General features: G+C 46.1%; 1 protein-coding gene across 1 annotated transcript in view; it reads left to right on the plus strand.

Moving 5' to 3' along the window:
- The first annotated feature begins 7919 nt into the window (after positions 1–7919).
- LOC143928080 (complement factor H-like) overlaps positions 7920–20027 on the plus strand; it is a 250907-nt gene continuing 238799 nt past the window's right edge. Inside the window, exon 1 of the mRNA XM_077452695.1 lies at positions 7920–8227. Coding sequence (XP_077308821.1) covers positions 8158–8227 — 70 coding nt within the window. The 5' untranslated portion in view covers positions 7920–8157. The remainder of the gene's footprint in view (positions 8228–20027) is intronic.

Here is a 20027-nt window from a genome sequence, read left to right on the forward strand (position 1 = left end):
CACAGGGTCACGTGTCTTCCTCAGGGAGATAATCAAATGGATGTGTGGGCTATATTTTATATTTATATATACAGGTCCACCCGCCCCCTCTGACACACGGTACCGTTATATAAGACCTGTCAGAAGAAGAGAAGCGTCACGCAGCTGGAGCCTCCCATTGTACGGAGCGGCCCGAGAAGGAAGATGCCGGATGAGAACACCGGAGCAAGAAGAAGAAAACTGTCTCTTGTCATTTTTAACACTTTTGTCACTTTTTGGGTGAAATGGTAGGGATACTTTTGTACCCCCTTACCATTTCACACAGGGGGGAGGCCGCGATCTGGGGGTCCCCTTCCAGATTCCAATAAGCCCGCCACCCGCAGACCCCCACAGCCCTTGTCCTCATCAACATGGGGACAAGGTGCTTTGGGGGGGACCCCAAAGCATCCTCCAAATGTTGAGGGGATGTGGCCTGGTACGGTTCAGGAGGGGGGGCGCTCTCTCGTCCCCCCTCTTTTTCTGCGGCCTGCCAGGTTGCTTGCTCGGATAAGGGTCTGGTATGGATTTTGAGGGGGACCCCCACACCATTTTTTTTGGCGCGGGTTCCCCTTAAAATCCATGCCAGACCTGAAGGGCCTAGTATGGATTTTGAGGGGGACCCCCGCGGCATTTTTTTTTGGTGCGGGGTTCCCCTTAATATCCATAGCAGTCCTGAAGGGCCTGGTATGGAATTTCAGGGGACTCCCACGCATTTTTTTTTTCTTCATTTTTTTTCTTAATGCTAACATGACCTGTGTGCAAATAGCCTTAAAAACCCATAGAAGTGAACCAGCACGAAAAAAAGTCAAGAAGAAATTTACTAAGATTTTGCCGGCGCAGTGAACCAGAGCACTTGAACGGGCGCAAATACCATTTGCGCATGCGCAGTGCATAAATTGACCTAGCGCAGTTCCAAGTGTATTTGCAGGCGTAACAAGCTTGCTCAGACAAAGTTACTTTTCCGTTTTATTTTTGGCATATTTGTTACACATATATATATATATACATATACATATACATATACATATACATATACATATACATATACAATTATCTATACTTCCTCACATCACCCCCATATCACCCCCATAATATTGGCACTTTCAGCTTCTTTTAATTCTGAGTTGAAGACTTGATAGTAAATGGAGAATTGGGCTGTGTTACAGGCGCAAATGCTTTGTGAATACGAAAACGGCCTTTGTGCGTCAGCGTGCGCCGCAACTCATGGCGCAAATGCTTTGTAAATCAGCCCCTATGAATCACCATGAGCCATATCTGAGAGGACAACAGCAAGGAATTTCCAGCCCGGGAGGCTAAAAGCAGGGGCCGCTTGTGTGTAGGGGTACCCCCCATAGGGGCTGCTGAGTGATGTGGCCCACCTATCACACTGCCCAGTCTGGCATTCACTTCCAGTCTCTTCAGACAATAAAAAGTCCATCAGTTTTTTTTTGTTGTTGTATTTTATTGAGGGATTAAACTTGGATGGGGTGAGGGATTCATGATATGCCTAGAAAATATTCTTGCATGGCTTGGGACAATTTAGATACTCTCCTCCTGCACAACACTTGCTGCAGACTATCCAATCAGCACATTTCTTCAGGAAACAGCTAGCACATGGTTAGGCCCGACACTGGTCTCAGCCAGGCCTTAGCAAAAGTACTTTATTACAGCCAGGGACCGTAGGCCCCTATGGTGTAGCAAAAGAAAGTTCTGGTGCTAGCTGCCCTCTTTGGTGGACTACTGAGCCCAGTCAGCCCTTTGCAGACCCTGACAGCCCTCCTGACTGCAGCGGCCTGACTTCAATGCCAGTAACATCACAGTCTTTCCCGCTGGCTCTACATCTATCCCAGTCCACTCCGACATGCCTATCCCAGCTCTCCTGACTGTGCCTGAGACTCACCGTCACCTGGTGGATCCCTCCTGGAGACTTTCCCAGCAGTATTCCCCACTGTCCTCTCCTGCTCCTGTTCAGGATTCCCCTTGGGTTGTATGGGGATCCTGCCCAGCTCCGAGCCCCTGGCCCAAGGTCACCCCCCCCCAGACTTGGGGGCTCTCTTCAAGGCCCTGACAGGCTAACTCTCCACCTCCAGTTCTTCCCCCTGTACAACACCAGCTGGGCTGACTCTAGGTAGCCTGTCCCCTGCCAATCCAAGTTGGGGATTGGTCAGGGCTCCTTAGAACACCCCAGACAGCTTCACCTTTCTTCCACTCCTCCCTTCTAGAAGCAGAAGGGAGGTTACTGAAAGATGAGGCTAGCTGTGAGTCACCAGCCTACTCAAATCCACTCCCAGGCCCACAGATCAAAAACAAACAGACCTAGCTTCTAGACAGGCCTGGTTTAAATTTATCTGCTCTACAAAAAACTATATTTAGCAACTACCTAAGTTAGAGGGTGCTACATGTGCATTGTGAGCGCATGAGCGCCGCCCTACCTATCCATGTGCCCAGCCCCTTTCAGGATGCCAGGCACATTAATTCCTATGGCGGGGGTGGGTGGGGGTGTGTTTTTGAAGCAACTGATCAGAGCCAGAGGTTCTAATTGGCTTCAAAATAAGGTGGGCTTGTGGCATTCCCTAGGAGGTGTTTCCTGGGAGGTGTTTCTAACTGTGGGGGATGGGACTAACTAGAGGAGGAGAGAGAGATTGCTGTCTCTCCTCCCCTGTCAGAACAGGGATCTGTCTGTATACATTGATAGATCCCCGTTCTGGCTCTCTTTACCATGATTACCTGTGGCCGGTGGGCATTGTGGCCGCCGGGCATGCGCATCAGGTCCCCCCACTGTGCAATGCACCTGCTATGGTTCTTAAATGAGCTGAAGTACAAGTATGGCAATTCGTATGGGAGCGTGCCAACCTGCCACCGTATAACGACGGCGGCTGGTTGGCAAGTGGTTAAAGTTTGACACGTCAGGTATCTATTTACTTTACTTCATTTTCTATATTTTACAAAAAATTGGATAACATATTGCATATGTTTTTACTTGGTAAATATTGCTTGACAATAAAATAAGAATTAGAACTACCACCAGTGTATTCCCCAGGATGTCTTCTTTCAGAAAAATATTACATTTGGAAGCTTTTCACTAATATTTGCCCCCCAAAAAATAAAACTACTTAAAATTCTTTAAAAAAATCAAAAAAAAATAATTGGCAAAAAAAAAATTTTTACTCACCTCTAAATACCGGTTGCTAGGGGGTCCCTCGTAGTCTGCCTTCTTCATTGCCCGGGCTGGTGACATCACTTCCCCTCGCGCCGCACATTCACCTGGGACCTGTCACGTGTCCCAGGTGACTGTACGGCGTATCACGGCGCCCTGCGCCGCTCGCGCATGCGCAGTGGGTGCCCGGCTGTGAAGCCACAGCCGGGTGCCCACAGTATGCATGACGGCGCCGCGAGCGGAGCGGGGAGCGAGGGGGGGGCTTCGTTCCCCCGCATCGCTGGAACCCGGGACAGGTAAGTGTCTGATTATTAAAAGCCAGCAGCTGCAGTATTTGTAGCTGCTGACTTTTAATATTTTTTTTTTTAGGGGGTACCCCACTTTAAGCACATTTTTTGTGGAGAAAATGAAAAAAGGGTTGTGGTGAGTAAGGCTGGGTTCACACTAGTGCTAATTCACAATAGCAGGAGATTGTGACTGGCTCTCTATGACATCTCTGCTGCGGCTCCAGTGTGAATTTGCACAGGAGCCCTGTGCGTCTTTTGGTCCATTTCAGGTCCAAATTCAGCAAAAAGTTTGGCCTGAAATCTGACCTGTAATGGTGAACGGGGACGCACCAGACTCCTGCTGTGAACCACATCAGCATTAGATGTGAACCCAGCCTAACACTTGTAATCAGATTCAAATGTCCTGACCACCACATCAATCAGGCTCCATACTCTGAATAATAGGTTTATCACAGGTTTAGGAGGGTCCTAGATGACTTTGGCTCAGAGAAAGTAGGTGGAATATTGGAATATTTGTGGCCTCAAACTGAGGACAACTAGCTGAAAAAAGAAAAAAAATTCTGCCAGGGAAATCTCTGGATTGAATATGACTATCACAGCAAAGACTGGTTTTGATATTGTATCTTGTTATTTTTGGCCAAAGTTCTGCTTTAAACCCTTGACGCCGACCTCACACAAATATGAAGTCCTACTAGACTGGGTTTTTATCTGTGGGGCCACTTTTTTGTGTATCTCCCTTTGTGCTAGGAGTATGCCGTATGCCACACTCCCAGCACAGAGCCTCGTACTAACGATCGGACCCAAGACCGCCCCCCGATTTCGGGTTTGCTGACCACTTTGATAGTCTCTGATTGGCTATCACAGTGATCAGTCACTGCAAAGCCTGCCCCTGTTTTCTCTCTCTCTGTGAATGGAATACATCCTTGCAAAGAAAAAAAAAGTGTGTGTAAAAACATAATTAAATAAATAATAAAAAAATAAAATACAGTCCCTGGATGCAGAGAAGGCGTTCGACAGGGTGGCTTAGGATTATATGAAGGCAACACTACGTGCTGTAGGTATACCACAGCGCCTCTTTCAGATGATTCTAGCCTTGTACTCATCCCCTTCAGCTAAAATAAGGGTAAATGGCCGCCTGTTGGGCATCTTCTTCATCTCCAATGGTACGAGACAGGGATGTCCACTATCACATTTGATTTTCATACTCACCATAGAACCCCTACTACATAGACTAAAAGAAAATCCAGACAACAAAGGTCTTGAGAACAATCATAAACAATATTTAGAAACTTTCTAAACTTTCGGTCCTTTTACATTTATATAATAAAAAATAAAAACCCCAGTGGTGATCAAATACCACAAAAAAAGCTCTATTTGTGTGAAAAAAATTATATAAATTTAATTTGGGTACAGCGTTGCATGATAGGCTTCATGCCCACGGATGTATTTACAGACGCTTTTACAAGCGTTTTTCACAGCTTAGGAGCTGTAAGTGGCATAGGCGTTTTTAAGCTCCAACAAAAACCCAGGATCACCTTGATCCGACTTCTGGTGCGACTTCTATTTAAGTCAATGGACTCCTATAGGGAAGCATTGATTTTGAAAAGAGACAGAGAAATGTGGCAGCATACGCAGGCGATGTCCTACTCTTCCTAACCGATCCGGTAACCATTATCCCTAACCTCCACAAATAAACTTCTCCAAGTCAAAAGCCCTCAACATTACCCTACTGTCCACACTGGTGACACAATGTAAGAGCAACTTCCCTTTCGATTGGGAAACCCAAGCCATCACATACCTGGGTATCAAAATCCCTAGCAAACTGACTGACCTATATAGACAGAATTTTGAACATGTTCTCCAAACCATCCAAGGAGACTTGCACAAATGGCATGCGGGACCATTTTCTTGGTTTGGTAGAGTAGCTATTTTAAAAATGAACATGCTACCCAGACTTCTCTATTTTTTTCAAGCCATCCCCATTAAACTCCCACCATCCTTCTTTTTGGCTTACAAAAGAATTTGTAGAAACCTCATATGGGAATCCAAAACACCCAGATTGAGTTGAGATAGATTGACGCTTCTCAAATTACAGGGTGGTTTAAGCCTTCCAGACATCCAAAATTATCATTGGACATGCCACCTGACCAGAATTGTCGACTGGCACGTGCACGGACGTGACATGAATTGGATCCAGTTTGAACATGCATTTACCCAAATTCCAATATCACACTTACCCTGGATTAGTTCTTCTCATGACTCCAAAGACCTTAAATCCCATCCCCTAGTTAACACTACATTGGTGCTCTTCAGAGCTGCATGCAAAAAAATTTATTTGAAACCTACGCACGGACCTATGACTCCTCTCGAAGACAACCCAGAATTTTTGCCGTGCCTGGTCTCACGCAATCCTATGCTAGACCCACTTAGACCTCAACTTAAAGCACAGCAACTCTTCCACAACGAGGAACTCATGTCCCACCAAGCTATGTCTTCTAAATTCCCAGACTACTACATTCCCTTTTATAAGTACTTACAAATCCGACACTTCTTCCACACTTCTAAACCCAACACACTCTGGCACCGAGAGCTCACACCTTTTGAACACATTTGCAACAGCGCAGAATCCCAAAGACACCTAATTTCGATTGTCTATGCGCTTCTCTTCTTGGCACACATGATTAAAGAAGATAAACTAGTTTGATAATGGAAAACAGACCTCTGTACTCCAAGTGGTACAGGACTCCAGAAAAGATTCACAAATTCCACCCCAGTCTCCCCCTGACCTGTTGGAGATGTAACGCAGCACACGGCACACTTCTCCATATTTGGTGGGAATGCCCACTCATACAACCATTTTGGGTTGATATTCAACACCTAATTACCCAAATTATAACATATGCCCCAGACTTCAACCCAGCTCAATTCTTACTACACTACACCTCCATATCAAGGTCAGCCTACAACAAATACTCCACCTCATCAATGCGGCCAATCATTGTATTCCAGTACACTGGAGAAGTACCTCTCCTCCTACAATTAGAGAGTGGATTCAGTGTGTTGACAGAACAGCTGAAATGGAAAACCTGATACACCAAACTAGAGACAACCCAACAAAATACAGAGATACATGGACATGCTGGTCGCACTTTAAAGAATCATCGGTAGCGACCACTTCAACTGTTAACCCATCCTCCCTCATCTAGAAAAAATACATATCCAACATTGATGGCTATATTAAAGACCCCCCCCTCATCTCCCTCATACCCCACTGACCCATGAACAACTTTCCTCATATTCAACATATCCAACCATGCCGCTTATCATTTTAAGCAAGGACCCTCATGGCTTGAATAAGGAAACACACACTGCTGGAGGGTTCTCAGAATCTTTCTCCACTCCCCACACCTAGGCCCTATACAGCCTAGGAAGCTTCTATCTATAGACTGAGCCCACTCTCAACAACATGTAGTACCAACCTCAATGGCACCATTGATACACATATTTACACCCCTCCCGGGGTGACCAAGGAGAGGTGTGGATAATGTTGATGTACATTTATACTTCAAACAAAGCCCACCGTACACATATTCCCCTACCGCCTGCTACGGAGAACTACAGAACAACTCTTATCCAGATCAGTCTTGACCATAATTCCCACACAGAAATATAGCCAAACTTGCTTGAGATGGATCAAGTCAAATGCATACCACAAGGGAAATGATAAGAGGTCCATCTGCAAGGATACCAATGTTCATTAAAATGTAAACATCACACTGTCTCCTTTTTTTTTTTTTTTTTTTTTGATGACTTTGTATTACATGATACTGCTGTGATTACTGCTGTAACATGTAAAACATCGATAAAATCTGTTTTAAAATAAAAAATAAAATACAAAAAAATACCCTTAGGGATGAAGGGGTTAAGGTAGACCACAACTGACAAAACAAAAAAGGTTCTGGGACTTAAGGCAAAAAAGACCCTGGTGCTGAAGTGGTTAACTTAGACATTAAAAAGCTATAAAATAGTTTCCATCTTGCTTGGTTCTCCAGGGATTGTCAATATAATTGACTGACACTTGGCGTGGCTTCCCCTAAACAGTAATACTCTGTTCAGATCTGGTTTTGGTGGGGGGGCAGATCACAGTTGATGTATATAGCAGAATAATGCTTCCCTGACATTAGTGTAGATAAACGTGTCTTTTTTACAGTTTGCAAGTATATTAGACCCAAGACAATTATCAATGTTTGTCTTGGGTTTCTATACTCAGCCTTTACATTATTGTGCATTGCACAATCTGGCCTTTAGCAAACGCTTCTGCTATTAAGGGAATTGATTGTGCACTGTGTGTGACGTTCATGGTTGTTATAGTAGTTTACATATTTCAGAGCACAGAAAACCAAGGAAAACAGGAAATCAAACATTCCATAGCATCACATGTTCATACAAACACGTTATTGTTAGCACACAGACTTAACTCACGGAACAAAAAAGTACCCATGATTTTCTGATGGAGAAAGTGGAATGGTCAGCCAGTAATCATAGCAAGACATCATTTCCTTTATTTGAACTGAAAAGACCATTGACATAAAAGGGAAGTTCACCAATATATTAAAAGGGAAAACTGCTGGAAGGCTTTATAACGTTCCAAGAACCAAATCAGTTATCAGAGAGGTCAGCCCAATCTGTGCCAGAATGAATGTGTTGGGATTGATGTTATTTCTTGGAGCAGTCACTTTTAGCTGCGCCTTTCCACAAATGAAAGGTAAGATCACAGAATGCTAACAGATATACTGATTTAGATTCTCTCTCCCCCCACCCATCACTCTCTCTCTCCCCCCCCACCTGGCTCTCTCTCTCCCCCCCACCTGGCTCTCTCTCTCTCCCCCACCCAGCTCTCTCTCTCTCCCCCCACCCAGCTCTCTCCCCCCCCCACCCAGCTCTCTCTCCCCACCAGCTCTCTCCCCCCCACCCAGCTCTCTCTCTCTCCCCACCCAGCTCTCCCTTTCTCTCCCCCACAGAGCTCTCTAACCCCACACAGCTCTCTCTCTCTCTCTCCCCACCCAGCTCTCTCTCTCTCTCTCCCCACCCAGCTCTCTCTCTCTCTCTCTCCCCACCAAGCTCTCTCTTTCTCTCCCCCACAGAGCTCTCTAACCCCACCCAGCTCTCTCTCTCCCCCACCCATCTCTCTCTCTCTCCCACCCATCTCTCTCTCTCCCCCAACCCAGCTCTCTCTCTCCCCCACCCAGCTCTCTCTCTCCCCCCAGCCATCGCTTTCTCTCTCCCCCCAGCCAGCGCTTTCTCTCTTCCCCAGCCATCGCTCTCTCTCCCCCCCACCCATCTCTCTCTCCCCCCCACCCATCTCTCTCTCCCCCCCACCCATCTCTCTCTCTCTCTCTCCCCCCAGCCATCTCTCTCTCTCTCTCTCCCCCCACCCATCGCTCTCTCTCTCTCCCCCCACCCATCGCTCTCTCTCTCTCCCCCACCCATCGCTCTCTCTCTCTCCCCCCACCCATCGCTCTCTCTCTCTCCCCCCACCCATCGCTCTCTCTTTCTCCCCCCACCCATCGCTCTCTCTTTCTCCCCCCACCCATCGCTCTCTCTCTCTCCCCTCACCCAGCTCTCTCTCTCCCCCCCCACCAGCTCCCTCTCTCCCCCCCACCCAGCTCCCTCTCTCTCCCCCCACCCAGCTCCCCTCTCTCTCCCCCCACCCAGCTCCCTCTCTCTCCCACCCACCCATTGCTCTCTCTTTATCACCACCCAGCTCTCTCTCCCACCCATCACTCTCTCTCCCCACTCATCACCCCCCACCCAGCTCTCTCTCTCCCCCCACCCAGCTCTCTCTCTCCTCCCTCACCCAGCTCTCTCTCTCTCCCCACTCATCGCCCCCCTCCCAGCTCTCCCTCTCCCCACACTCATCTCCCCCTCTCCCCTCTCTCCCCTCTCCCCCTCTCCCCCTCTCTCTCTCTCTCTCTCTCTCTCTCTCTCTCTCTCTCTCTCTCTCTCTCTCTCTCTCTCTCTCTCTCTCTCTCTCTCTCTCTCTCTCTCTCTCTCTCTCTCTCTCTCTCTCTCTCTCTCTCTCTCTCTCTCTCTCTCTCTCTCTCTCTCTCTCTCTCTCTCTCTCTCTCTCTCTCTCTCTCTCTCTCTCTCTCTCTCTCTCTCTCTCTCTCTCTCTCTCTCTCTCTCTCTCTCTCTCTCTCTCTCTCTCTCTCTCTCTCTCTCTCTCGTTTGATAAAGGCATATGAACAGTATACTGTCTATAATATATATATATTCTCTCTGAAAAGGAATGGATATTATTTATTTGATTTATTATTTTCATAATTGATTAGTTGGCCAATTATTATTTTGATTAATCGGTTAATAACCTTAAAAAAAGTGTGGTCTATATTTTAGCTAATATGTATAAAATAATAATAGGTAAAAAAATAAAGGCAATTTATCCTTAAATATCTATATGCAGTGGTAAAAATAAATAACCAATTATATGGTTAGGGAGCAAAATCTCTAATCCCCTCTGAGAATAACAGACAGAAGAGATATACTGTATATACTATTAGAGGTTTAATCTGGTAAATATCAGACTCAGATCACATTTAATTATGTAAAGAAAAAAAAATTAAAGTCTGTTTTGCAGATTTTCAAACAGAACTGTACTATAATATATGCTGGCCATACAAAAACAATGTCTTCCATCAAAATATCAAGATTCTGTAATAGTGAAAAACAGGCTGAAAATAAACAACTAAAAGTAGAGTTCTGTGAAGGATCCAATCCCACACTCCGATTGACTGTTTCCGTCAGTATACTGCTTCCTAAGTCTGAATATAGATATCAGATATTCCAACCGCTCACAAGCACAAAACAAGGCGACACTTGCTTAGCTGCTCAACGTGGACTCATTAGAACCAAAGAGACAAGTATTTATAATTCAGTAGAAGACTAAAACCTAACCTAATTAGCATGAGCTAATTATCTAATCATTGACTCAGACTCTTTGTCTGCGAGATAAGACTTTTCAGGGTAAGACTTTGTCTCCTAGCTCACTGACTGACTATTCAATACACATTACCATAAACACAGGGTTAATTAGCACAACCAACAATGTGTGAAATATTCTTACAAGCCAGACTAGACTCATTTACACAACAGACAGGTGGCTGGAGTTGATGACATTAGCATCTAACAGTGTCCCAACAGTGTGATTCAGTATATTGCTAATATGACAAATACATATCCAGAGTCTGTGTGTCTTGGGGGGGGGGGCATGGATCTGAATCCAAGTATCACCACCTCAGGGGTCCCCAGGCATACAGCTCACAAAGAGCACCATTCCCCCAAATGCGAGGGCCCATAATTGCAAGGCAAGAGGCTTGCATTCTGTCCCCTCCAAAAGCCTCTGTCCCGGCTAGGTCTGTCACATTTCTCCTCTTTCGGCAGGAGACTAACACAGGAGGAGACCCCAGACGGGTTGACTCCGAACGTATTCAGTGATTTCAGTCCCCCAATGCCGGTATCCACACAGTACCCCAAACAAATTGGTCCAAACAGAGTATTCCTCACCCAGCCAACCTCTGCCTCTCTCAGAGAACATATCTGCCGCTGGGGAGAGGCCTGAACTGACCCTTCTCCCTGGAGTCTTTTCAGCCGCTGGAGAGAAGACAGGGTGACTGGGCTCACTCCATCAAGTTGTTGGGGATCTGGGCTGACCGCCCAGCATCCCTGGGGTATACAAGTGGAGACTGAAATTCCATCCATCGATATCAGCTCAAGCTGCAGTTGTGTGTAGGGGCCAGTAACATTCTGTCCTGTTAGCACTTCAGCTGAGGACCCCACATCATCCACTCCAGCTGACTTTTGGGGAGTCAGGCCAACTGCCGCGGCTCCCTGGAACTCTGCAGCCATTACCAGTGCTGGGCAGAGGGTAGCACTCTGCCCAGTTGCCAGTGCTTCAGTTGGGTTGGTGTCCTCATTCTGGGGCGTGGTCTGCTGTTGGAGCTCCCTTTCACTGGTATTGTCTCCCAGGTGCATGAACCCGTGTTGGGGAGGGAAAATGTCTGCTTCTCCTCCCTTCATCTCTGAAATCCACTGGGAGAGAGGGACCAGCACCTTCTCACCTTGGGCCTCCGAAACTGCCATGGGTGTGGAGCAGGGGTCTGCGGTACTCTGTCCTGCTGCAAGTACTTGAGCAGGTGATGCGTAATTTATGACATCCTCTGATGAACAGTCCATTAAGTCCATAAATTCTGTAATCTGTGGCTGGAGAGATGGGCCAACTGCCCAAGCTCCCTGGAACTGCACAGTTGCTGCCGGTGCTGGGCAGAGTTTGATAGCACTCTGCCCTGTTGCCAGCCCTTCTGCTGGGGGCTCCAAATCATCCGCTTTGGCTAACTGTTGGGGCAAGAGGCTGGATTCCTCCACTCCCAAACTGTGTAGCTGCCATTGGGGAGGTGAGCTGGCTGCTTCCCTTTCTGTTCCCTCATCTGGCTGCTGGGATGACATGTCTGTGGTACTGTCTCCCAGGTGCACGGATCTTTGCTGGGGAGGAAAGACTGCTTTCTTCACCCTGGCCGATGGTTGAGGAGGGACAACAAACACCTCCTCTCCCTTCTCCCCCTGTATCTGCCTCCGGAACTGCCACAGGTGTGGGGCAGAGGTCTTGGACCATCTGTCCGGTGACCAGCGCTTCAGCTGGGGAAGTTCCTTGCAACTCCACAGCTACTGCTCTTGGTCCTGGGCAGAGCACAGTGAAGTTTGGCGCTAATACCAGCTCTTCTGTTGGAGGCTCATCAGTTTCTTCTTCCTCAGCATAAAAGTCTATCAAATCCCCTGTCACTGCAACTGGTGTCTGGGGATAAAGTTTCACCATCTCCTGTCCGTGGAACCCAGAAGATGCTATCGGTGCTGAGCAGAGGTTAGCAGAACTCTGCCCTGTTGTCAGCACTTCAGGTTTGGGGACGACAATCTCCGGAGTTTCCACTGCCGATTCTCTAGCATGCTGCTGAACGTGTTCTAGCAGTTTCCTGTATGCCCTTTCCAGATGCTGTTCCTTCCTTAACAAATGGTCCAGATCAAGTTTAACCACTTTCAGACCGGACCAATTTGCTGGTCAAAGACCAGACCACTTTTTGCGATTCGGCACTGCGTCGCTTTAACTGACAATTGCGCGGTCGTGCGACGTGGCTCCCAAACAAAATTGACGTCCTTTTTTTCCCACAAATAGAGCTTTCTTTTGGTGGTATTTGATCATCCCTGTGGTTTTTATTTTTTGCGCTATAAACAAAAATAGAGCGACAATTTTGAAAAAAACGCATTATTTTTTACTTGTTATAATAAATATCCCCCAAAAATATATAAAAAAACATTTTTTTCCCTCAGTTTAGGCCGATACGTATTCTTCTACATATTTTTGGTAAAAAAAAAAAAAAAATCGCAATAAGCGATTGATTGGTTTGCGCAAAAGTTATAGCGTTTACAAAATAGGGATAGTTTTATAGCATTTTTATTAATAATTTTTTATTATTTTTTTTTTTACTAGTAATGGCGGCGATCAGCGATTTTTATTGTGACTGCGACATTATGGCAGACACATCGGACATTTTTGACACATTTTTGGGACCATTGTCATTTATACAGTAATCACTGCTATATAAATGCAGTGATTCCTGTGTAAATGACACTGGCAGTGAAAGGGTTAACCAGTGGGTGGCAGTGTAGGGGTTAAGTGTTCCTAGGGGAGTGTTACTAACTGTGGGGGGGTTGGGCTTTCATTTAGTGTACACTGATCTCTGCTCCAATCACATGGAGCAGAGATCAGCGTCACTAGTTGCTAGGCAGAATAGACAAATGTTGTTTACACAGCATTTGCTCTATTCGGCCGCTCCGTGAGACGATCGCGGGGATGCCCGTGGCGATCGAGTCCGCGGGTCCCGCGACCGGACTCACGGGGGTCCCGATCAGCGCGGGAGCGCGCCGCCGGCGGCGCGCTCCCGATTGCAGGGCGGCATCGAATATTGGACGTATCTGTACGCCAATATGCCTGCCCGTGCCATTCTGTCGACGTACATCGTCGTGCGCTGGTCGGGAAGTGGTTAAGCTCTGAGACCCCTGAAAGACCAAGCATAACCTCTCTATATTCTTGCAGGTCCTCAAGGGTAGGTTCCCCTTCATCACCAAACACAAAACGATCTGCAAGGCTCTCCCACAGCAATCCAGGGCCTCCAAAGTCATATCCCTCCGGAGAGCATTGTAGAGCCCGATAATGATTGTCCAGCTCTATCTCCTGCTGGACCAGCCTGTCCAACTCAGTCACCCATTGCTCCTGGGGCCACTCTCCCGGGAATGCCATCCGCAATGCCCGTTGGTCACTGGCCCGTTGCTCGTGGGTTGGAAAGCACCCTGTTTTATACCAGCGAGCTGAAGGGCTCCAATCCAGAGCTCCACCCGAATCTGCTGCCTGAGCTCCAGGTATTCATCCTCAGACACAGTCCTGGTGTATGCTGAAAGGGTGATCCTCAGCAGCCCCGGGAACTCTGATGCCAGGTCCATATCTCCGTTGGGGTGACTTAAGTCTACTATCATGATCTTGGATCCCAGTGGAGGTTTGGATGTCCCAGACTGCAGGAAGCAACCCACTGCTTGCCACCAATGTGAAGGATCCAATCCCACACTCCGATTGAGTGCTTCCATCAGTATACCGCTTCCTAAGTCTGAATATAGATATCCGATATGCCAACCGCTCACAAGCACAAAACAAGATGACACTTGCTTAGCTGCTCAACACGGACTCATTTATTAGAACCAAAAAGACAAGTATTTATAATACAGTAGAAGACTAAAACCTAACCTAATTAGCATGAGCTAATTATCTAATCATTGACCCAGACTAGTTGTCTGTGAGATAAGACTTTTCAGGGTAAGACTTTGTGTCCTAGCTCACTGACTGACTATTCAATACACATTACCATAAACATAAACACAGGGTTAATTAGCACAACCAACAATGTGTGAAATATTCTTACAAGCCAGACTAGACTCATTTACACAATAGATCCAGGTGGCTGGAGTTGATGACATTAGCATCTAACAGTTTGTGCGCCAACAGTGTGATTCAGTCTATTGCTAATATGGCAAATACATATCCAGAGTCTGTGTGTCTTGGGGGGGGGGACATGGATCTGAATCCAAGTATCACCACCTCATGGGTCCCCAGGCATACAGCTCACAAAGAGCACCGTTCCCCCAAATGCGAGGACCCATAATCACAAGGCAATAGGCTCAAATTCTATCCCCTCCAACAGCCTCTGTCCCGGCTAGGTCTGTCACAAGTTCCAACTCAAAAAATTGGAATAACTACAAACAAGTTAATAAAAATCATACACAATACAATCATCAATATTGTGTTATGAGGCAGATAAAGAATAATGATGTGCTTAAAGATGAGCTCCGCCATTAGACAGTTCATTCGTTTTTTTCTACCAGTTAATGGGCACAAAATCGATAATCGTTTAGACATTTTTGAGCCGAAAAAATGAAGGACAAGTTTGGAAATTTTCTGCCGAACTAATGATAAATTGAAAGGTTAAAGTGTTTCCCACCCGACCTGTCTGCACTAGGCATATGCAAAAAAATGAACATAAAATTTATTTATTAATGTTCACTGAACGATTTATCACATTTATGTTATTTATGTCCACTGAACAATTTATTACATAATGGCAGCATCTCGTTATTCGAAATTGGGTTCGCCCGATTTTTCGTATAGTGTATGGCCAGCGTAAGGGAAACAGGCAGTGGAGCCTTGCGGCTTCACTGCCCATTTCCTACTGCGCATGCGTGAGTCGTGCAACGCTTTGTGAATTGCCCTGTTGTTTTCTGGGGGACACACATGTCTCAGAAGGCAACAGGGCCAAAGAGGAGGAGCTGAAGAAACAGCACCGCGGAATAGGAAGAGGCAGAGTAGGAAGACTGCCTAACAGTGGTTTTTGGTAAGTACATTTTTTTTTCCCCCAAATGTTTTTTTAAATATATTTTTTAAGAATTTTAATGGATTTTTTTTTATTTTAGGGTGGCCCTTCGCTTTAAATTATTAAAATATGCATAATAATAAATACTGAAATCCTACAAAAACTAAAATAAGTGCATAACTTATTATTAACATTATTATTAATATGTCCTATCACCATATTCAAAAAAGTATTAATAAAAAGTAAAATTTAAATTCTCAAAAACATTTAGTGAAAAAGGTCTGAGAAAAAAAAGACTAAACGCAAAGTCCCAAAAGTGATAATTGAGAAATGGATGCACAGTCCCAAATGGATAATCATGTGGTGAAAAGGTTAGCCGGTAGGTTTTCATGAAGATATACAAACAATATGTCAATGGAAAATCATGAAGTAAAATCCCTCCTCCAGAAGACTTAACACCCAAACTGAGTTTGTAATCTCCTTACCAACTCAAAAACGGAAAATTGTTTCATACTTACTGTAATTTTCCTTTCCTGGTGCCTACCCATGGCAGCATACCTGTGATAGCTCCGCCCCGGAGTCCTCCCCTCAGGATAGTTAATAGCTTATAAAAATGACCAACCTACCCCCCCTAGCATTCTCCAATTATATCGAATACCAAGGGAGAGAGCATATGCTGCCATGGGTAGGCACCAGGAAAGGAAAATTACAGTAAGTATGAAACAATTTTCCATTTTCCTGGTGCCCCCATGGCAGCATACCTGGGATACAATAAATAGCTAAGACCAGGGTGGGTACTGCTTCAAAGAAAATTTTATTTAAGGAAAAGCGATAGCTGCTTCAATTGCCCTTTTCCCGAATTCTACTGAAGTGAGTGCTCCTGGGTCAATTCTGTAATGGCGCATGAACGTATTTGGCGACGTCCATGTGGCCGCCTTACAGATCGTTTCCAACGATACACTTGCTCTTGCCGCCCACGAAGAAGAAACTGCTCTCGTTGAATGGGCTTTCACCGCCGGAGGCTCCAACCCTCTAGCCCTATACACACTTTGGATTAACCTACAAATCCATGAAGCTATCGTCCTCGATGTGGCTCCTTTCCCTTTATTTTTGCCCCATGGTAGTACGAATAATCTATCCGATGCTCTGAAAGGACTTGTGGCCTGCAAATAACATGCTAGAACTTTAGAAACATCCAACTCTTGCAACAAACCAGATAAAGGATCCGTGAATGAAGGGAGTGCCCAAGCCTCAGAGAGAGTGGATCGGGATGACACTTTTGGGACGAATCCTTGAACTGTCCGCAATTCCACCCTATCTGGGAAGAAAACTATGTGTTCTTTCTCTGCTCCTAACGCCTGCAATTCCGAAGCTCTCTTCCCCGACGTTATAGCAACTAGAAAACAGTTTTGAGTGTTAGGTTCCATAGTTAAATGGCCTCCAATGGACTAAAAGGCTGCGCTATTAGACAGTCTAGCACAAAAGGTAGGTCCTAGGCCGGGAAAGCTCGTTTTACTGGAGGGTGGATCTTCTTGACTGCTTTGAGAAATTGCATGATGAGAGTATCTTCTGCCCATTTTAAGTGGGTACTTGCTGAAATTGCTGCTACTTGAACTTTTAATGAACTTAAACTGAGTCCCAGGTCTAAACCATTCTGCAGAAACTCCAAAACTATTTAGGTAGAAGGACTGGAGGGATCCCCTCGTTTGCTTATTGCAAACACTTTGAATTTATTCCATATCTTAGAATAGATAAAGTTTGTGGAAGGTTTCCTAGCTTTCAGGAGAGTCGAGATCACTCCCGCTGAGAATCCCAATGATTGGAACTTCTGCCGCTTAATATCCAGACATGTAGGTTAAATTTGTGAGGAGCTGGATGCAACAATTTCCCCTGTGAGAGAAGCTGCAGGAATCGAGGGATCTTGAACGGTGGGCATATGCTGAGGTTCACAGCCCAAGGGAACCACGGCCTCTTCGGCCAGTAAGGCAGAATAGCTATCACTCTGATTGGCTCCATTGCTAATCTGATTAAGAATTTTGCGATCAAGGGTCTGGGGGGAAACGCATATGCAGTCTCGCAAAGCCATGGACTTGAGAGGGCATCCACCGCTTCTGCTCGGGGATGAGGCAGGCGGGATAGAAATCTAGGTAGTTTCGCATTCACTGGTGAGGCAAAGAGATCTATTTCTGGTGGCTTCTGGAGATTCATGATCCAACTGAACACTGATGGGTGCATCGCCCATTCGTTGCTGTCTGGAAAACAACGTGATAGGCGATCCGCCTGCTGATTCAAATGTCCCGGAAGGTAAATTGCCTTTAAATCCACTAAATTTCTTTCCGCCCATAACATGATGGGCTCCACTTCCCTTAGTAAAGTGATGCTGTGCTTCCCCCCCTGCCTCTGTATATATGATACCGCTGCTCTGTTGTCCATCCGTACCAGCACTTGTCTCTGTCGTAGATGTTCTTTTAGACTTAAAGCTAAATACACTGCTCTCAGTTCTAAGACATTGGAGACTACCCCTGTCACGGGGACGTCCCATCTCCCTTGTACTGCCAGGTGATCGCAGTGAGCTCCCCACCCTTTTGAACTCGCGTCGGTGGTAACAATGGTCCAGGAAGGGCATTGCAGGAGCCGAGGTTTTGAAATTAAGTCTTCCTTCTACCACCAGAGGAGACCCCTCCTCATGGAAGCAGAAATTGCTATTCTCTGACATAGGGACTTCCTCCTCCACTGCTTTAAAAAGCCCCATTGAAAAATCCTCAAATGCCAATGAGCCCAAGGTAACATCGGAATGCAAGCTGCCATAGTCCCGATTAAACTCAGGCAATTTGAGGCTGACAGGTGGGAGAGCGACCTGACGTGGATCATCTTCTGGGCAATCGTCTTCACCTTCTGAGGAGGGAGGCGCACTGTACCAGCCTTGGTGTCGAATAGAGCACCTAAGTAAATCATCACCTGAGTTGGGGTCAGGTGGCTCTTCTATGCATTTACTAACCATCCAAACTCTTTCAGAGTCCTCAGCAGAATCCCCTTGTGGACCCATAACTGGGCTTGATTGGACGCTAGCAGTAAAATGTCGTCCAGGAAGTGAAAGACTCAAAGGCCTTTTTCCCTGAGAGGAGCCAGGATTGAAACTAGAACTTTTGAGAATATTCTTGGTGATGTACATAGGCCAAATGGCAGGCATTGAAACTGGAGATGTGCTGATCCTATTGCCACTCAAAAATCTTTGGAATGCTGGCAACACGGGAACATGGAAATAAGCATCTTGCAAGTCTACGATACTATCCAATCCCCTGGTTGTATCATTTGCATGATCGTCTGCAAGGATTCCATCTTGAACGAGTTGAGCTGTATGAAACGATTTAACCTCTTTAGATCCACCACTGGTCTCCATCCTCCACTCTTCTTGGGGTCGAGAAAGAGAGGAGAATAGAATCCTGTGAACCTTTCAGAGGGAGGGATCGGTAAAACTGCCTGTTGAGCAACAAGAAGATGTAGATATCTTTGTAAAGCTTCCGCTTTCTGCGGTGACGTTGAACTTCTCGTTAGAACGAACGAATCTTGCGGGGCCCCTTTTTGAAAGGTCCAAAAATGGCCAAAACGGATCGTAGAAACTACCCACGGATCCTCGCATCGACTGGCCCATACTTCCGCAAACCTCTTAAACCTGGCCCCTACTTGCTGGAGTGGTCTCTTGTCAAAAGGACTTCGTCCCCTCCTGAGTGTTGGAGAGACATCTCCGTTTATTCACTTTTAAAAACGTGGCCTGAGTACTCCTCCAATTGTTTTTGGGGTCTTTATTTTGTCTAAAGTTAGAGAAACTTCTATTCCTAGAAGCTTGGAATTTTGTTGACACCACACGTGACTGCCTCACTCTTCTATCCTGGGGAAGTAGCCCAGACTTCCCTCCTGTCACTCTAGATATTGCCTTCTCCAAAGAGCGCCTTCCCATCAAACGGGATTTTGCACCAGTTCTGTTTTGAAGCTGCGTCGGCAGCCCATGGCTTCAGCCATAGCACGCGCTTAGCCATGATTGTGTGTAACATTGCCCTAGCCGCATATCTCATGGAGTCAATTGCGGCTTCTCCAATAAAATCTGCTGACAGCTTGAGCTCTTCTAACGCCATTATAATATCATCCTTGGGGACCTCTTCTCGGATGGCAACTTCAATATTATCTGTCCAAACTTTAATGGCATTAGACACCGAGGCTAAAGCTACCGCCGGTCTACAGGCTCCTCCCACCAGCTTTATTCAAATCCGCATCTATACGGCTGTCCAGAGGATCCTTAAAGGAGGCTGAATCCTCCATAGGCAGGGTGATGTTCTTGGCCAAACGCATCACTGCTGCGTCTACTACTGGCGGCGTATCCAGGAAGGCCGCATCAGATTCGGCCAGCGGGTACAATTTCTGGAATCTATTTAGAGAGACGCGTTTATCTGTCCTCTTCCATTCCCCCTCTATTAAATCTTTTAATTCCTCTAGAAAGGGAAAAAAATGCAATCTCTTTTTCAGAAATGGAAAGAAGGTTTTTGCCTTTTTGGGAGGTTCTTCCACTTCTTCCCAACCGATGGCTTGTTTTACTGCTAAGAC

This window comes from Lithobates pipiens, unplaced genomic scaffold, assembly GCF_037356315.1.
Source record: "Lithobates pipiens isolate NorthernLeopardFrog02 unplaced genomic scaffold, aLitPip1_a1.2 Scaffold_23, whole genome shotgun sequence".
Classification (NCBI taxonomy): Eukaryota; Metazoa; Chordata; class Amphibia; order Anura; family Ranidae; genus Lithobates; species Lithobates pipiens.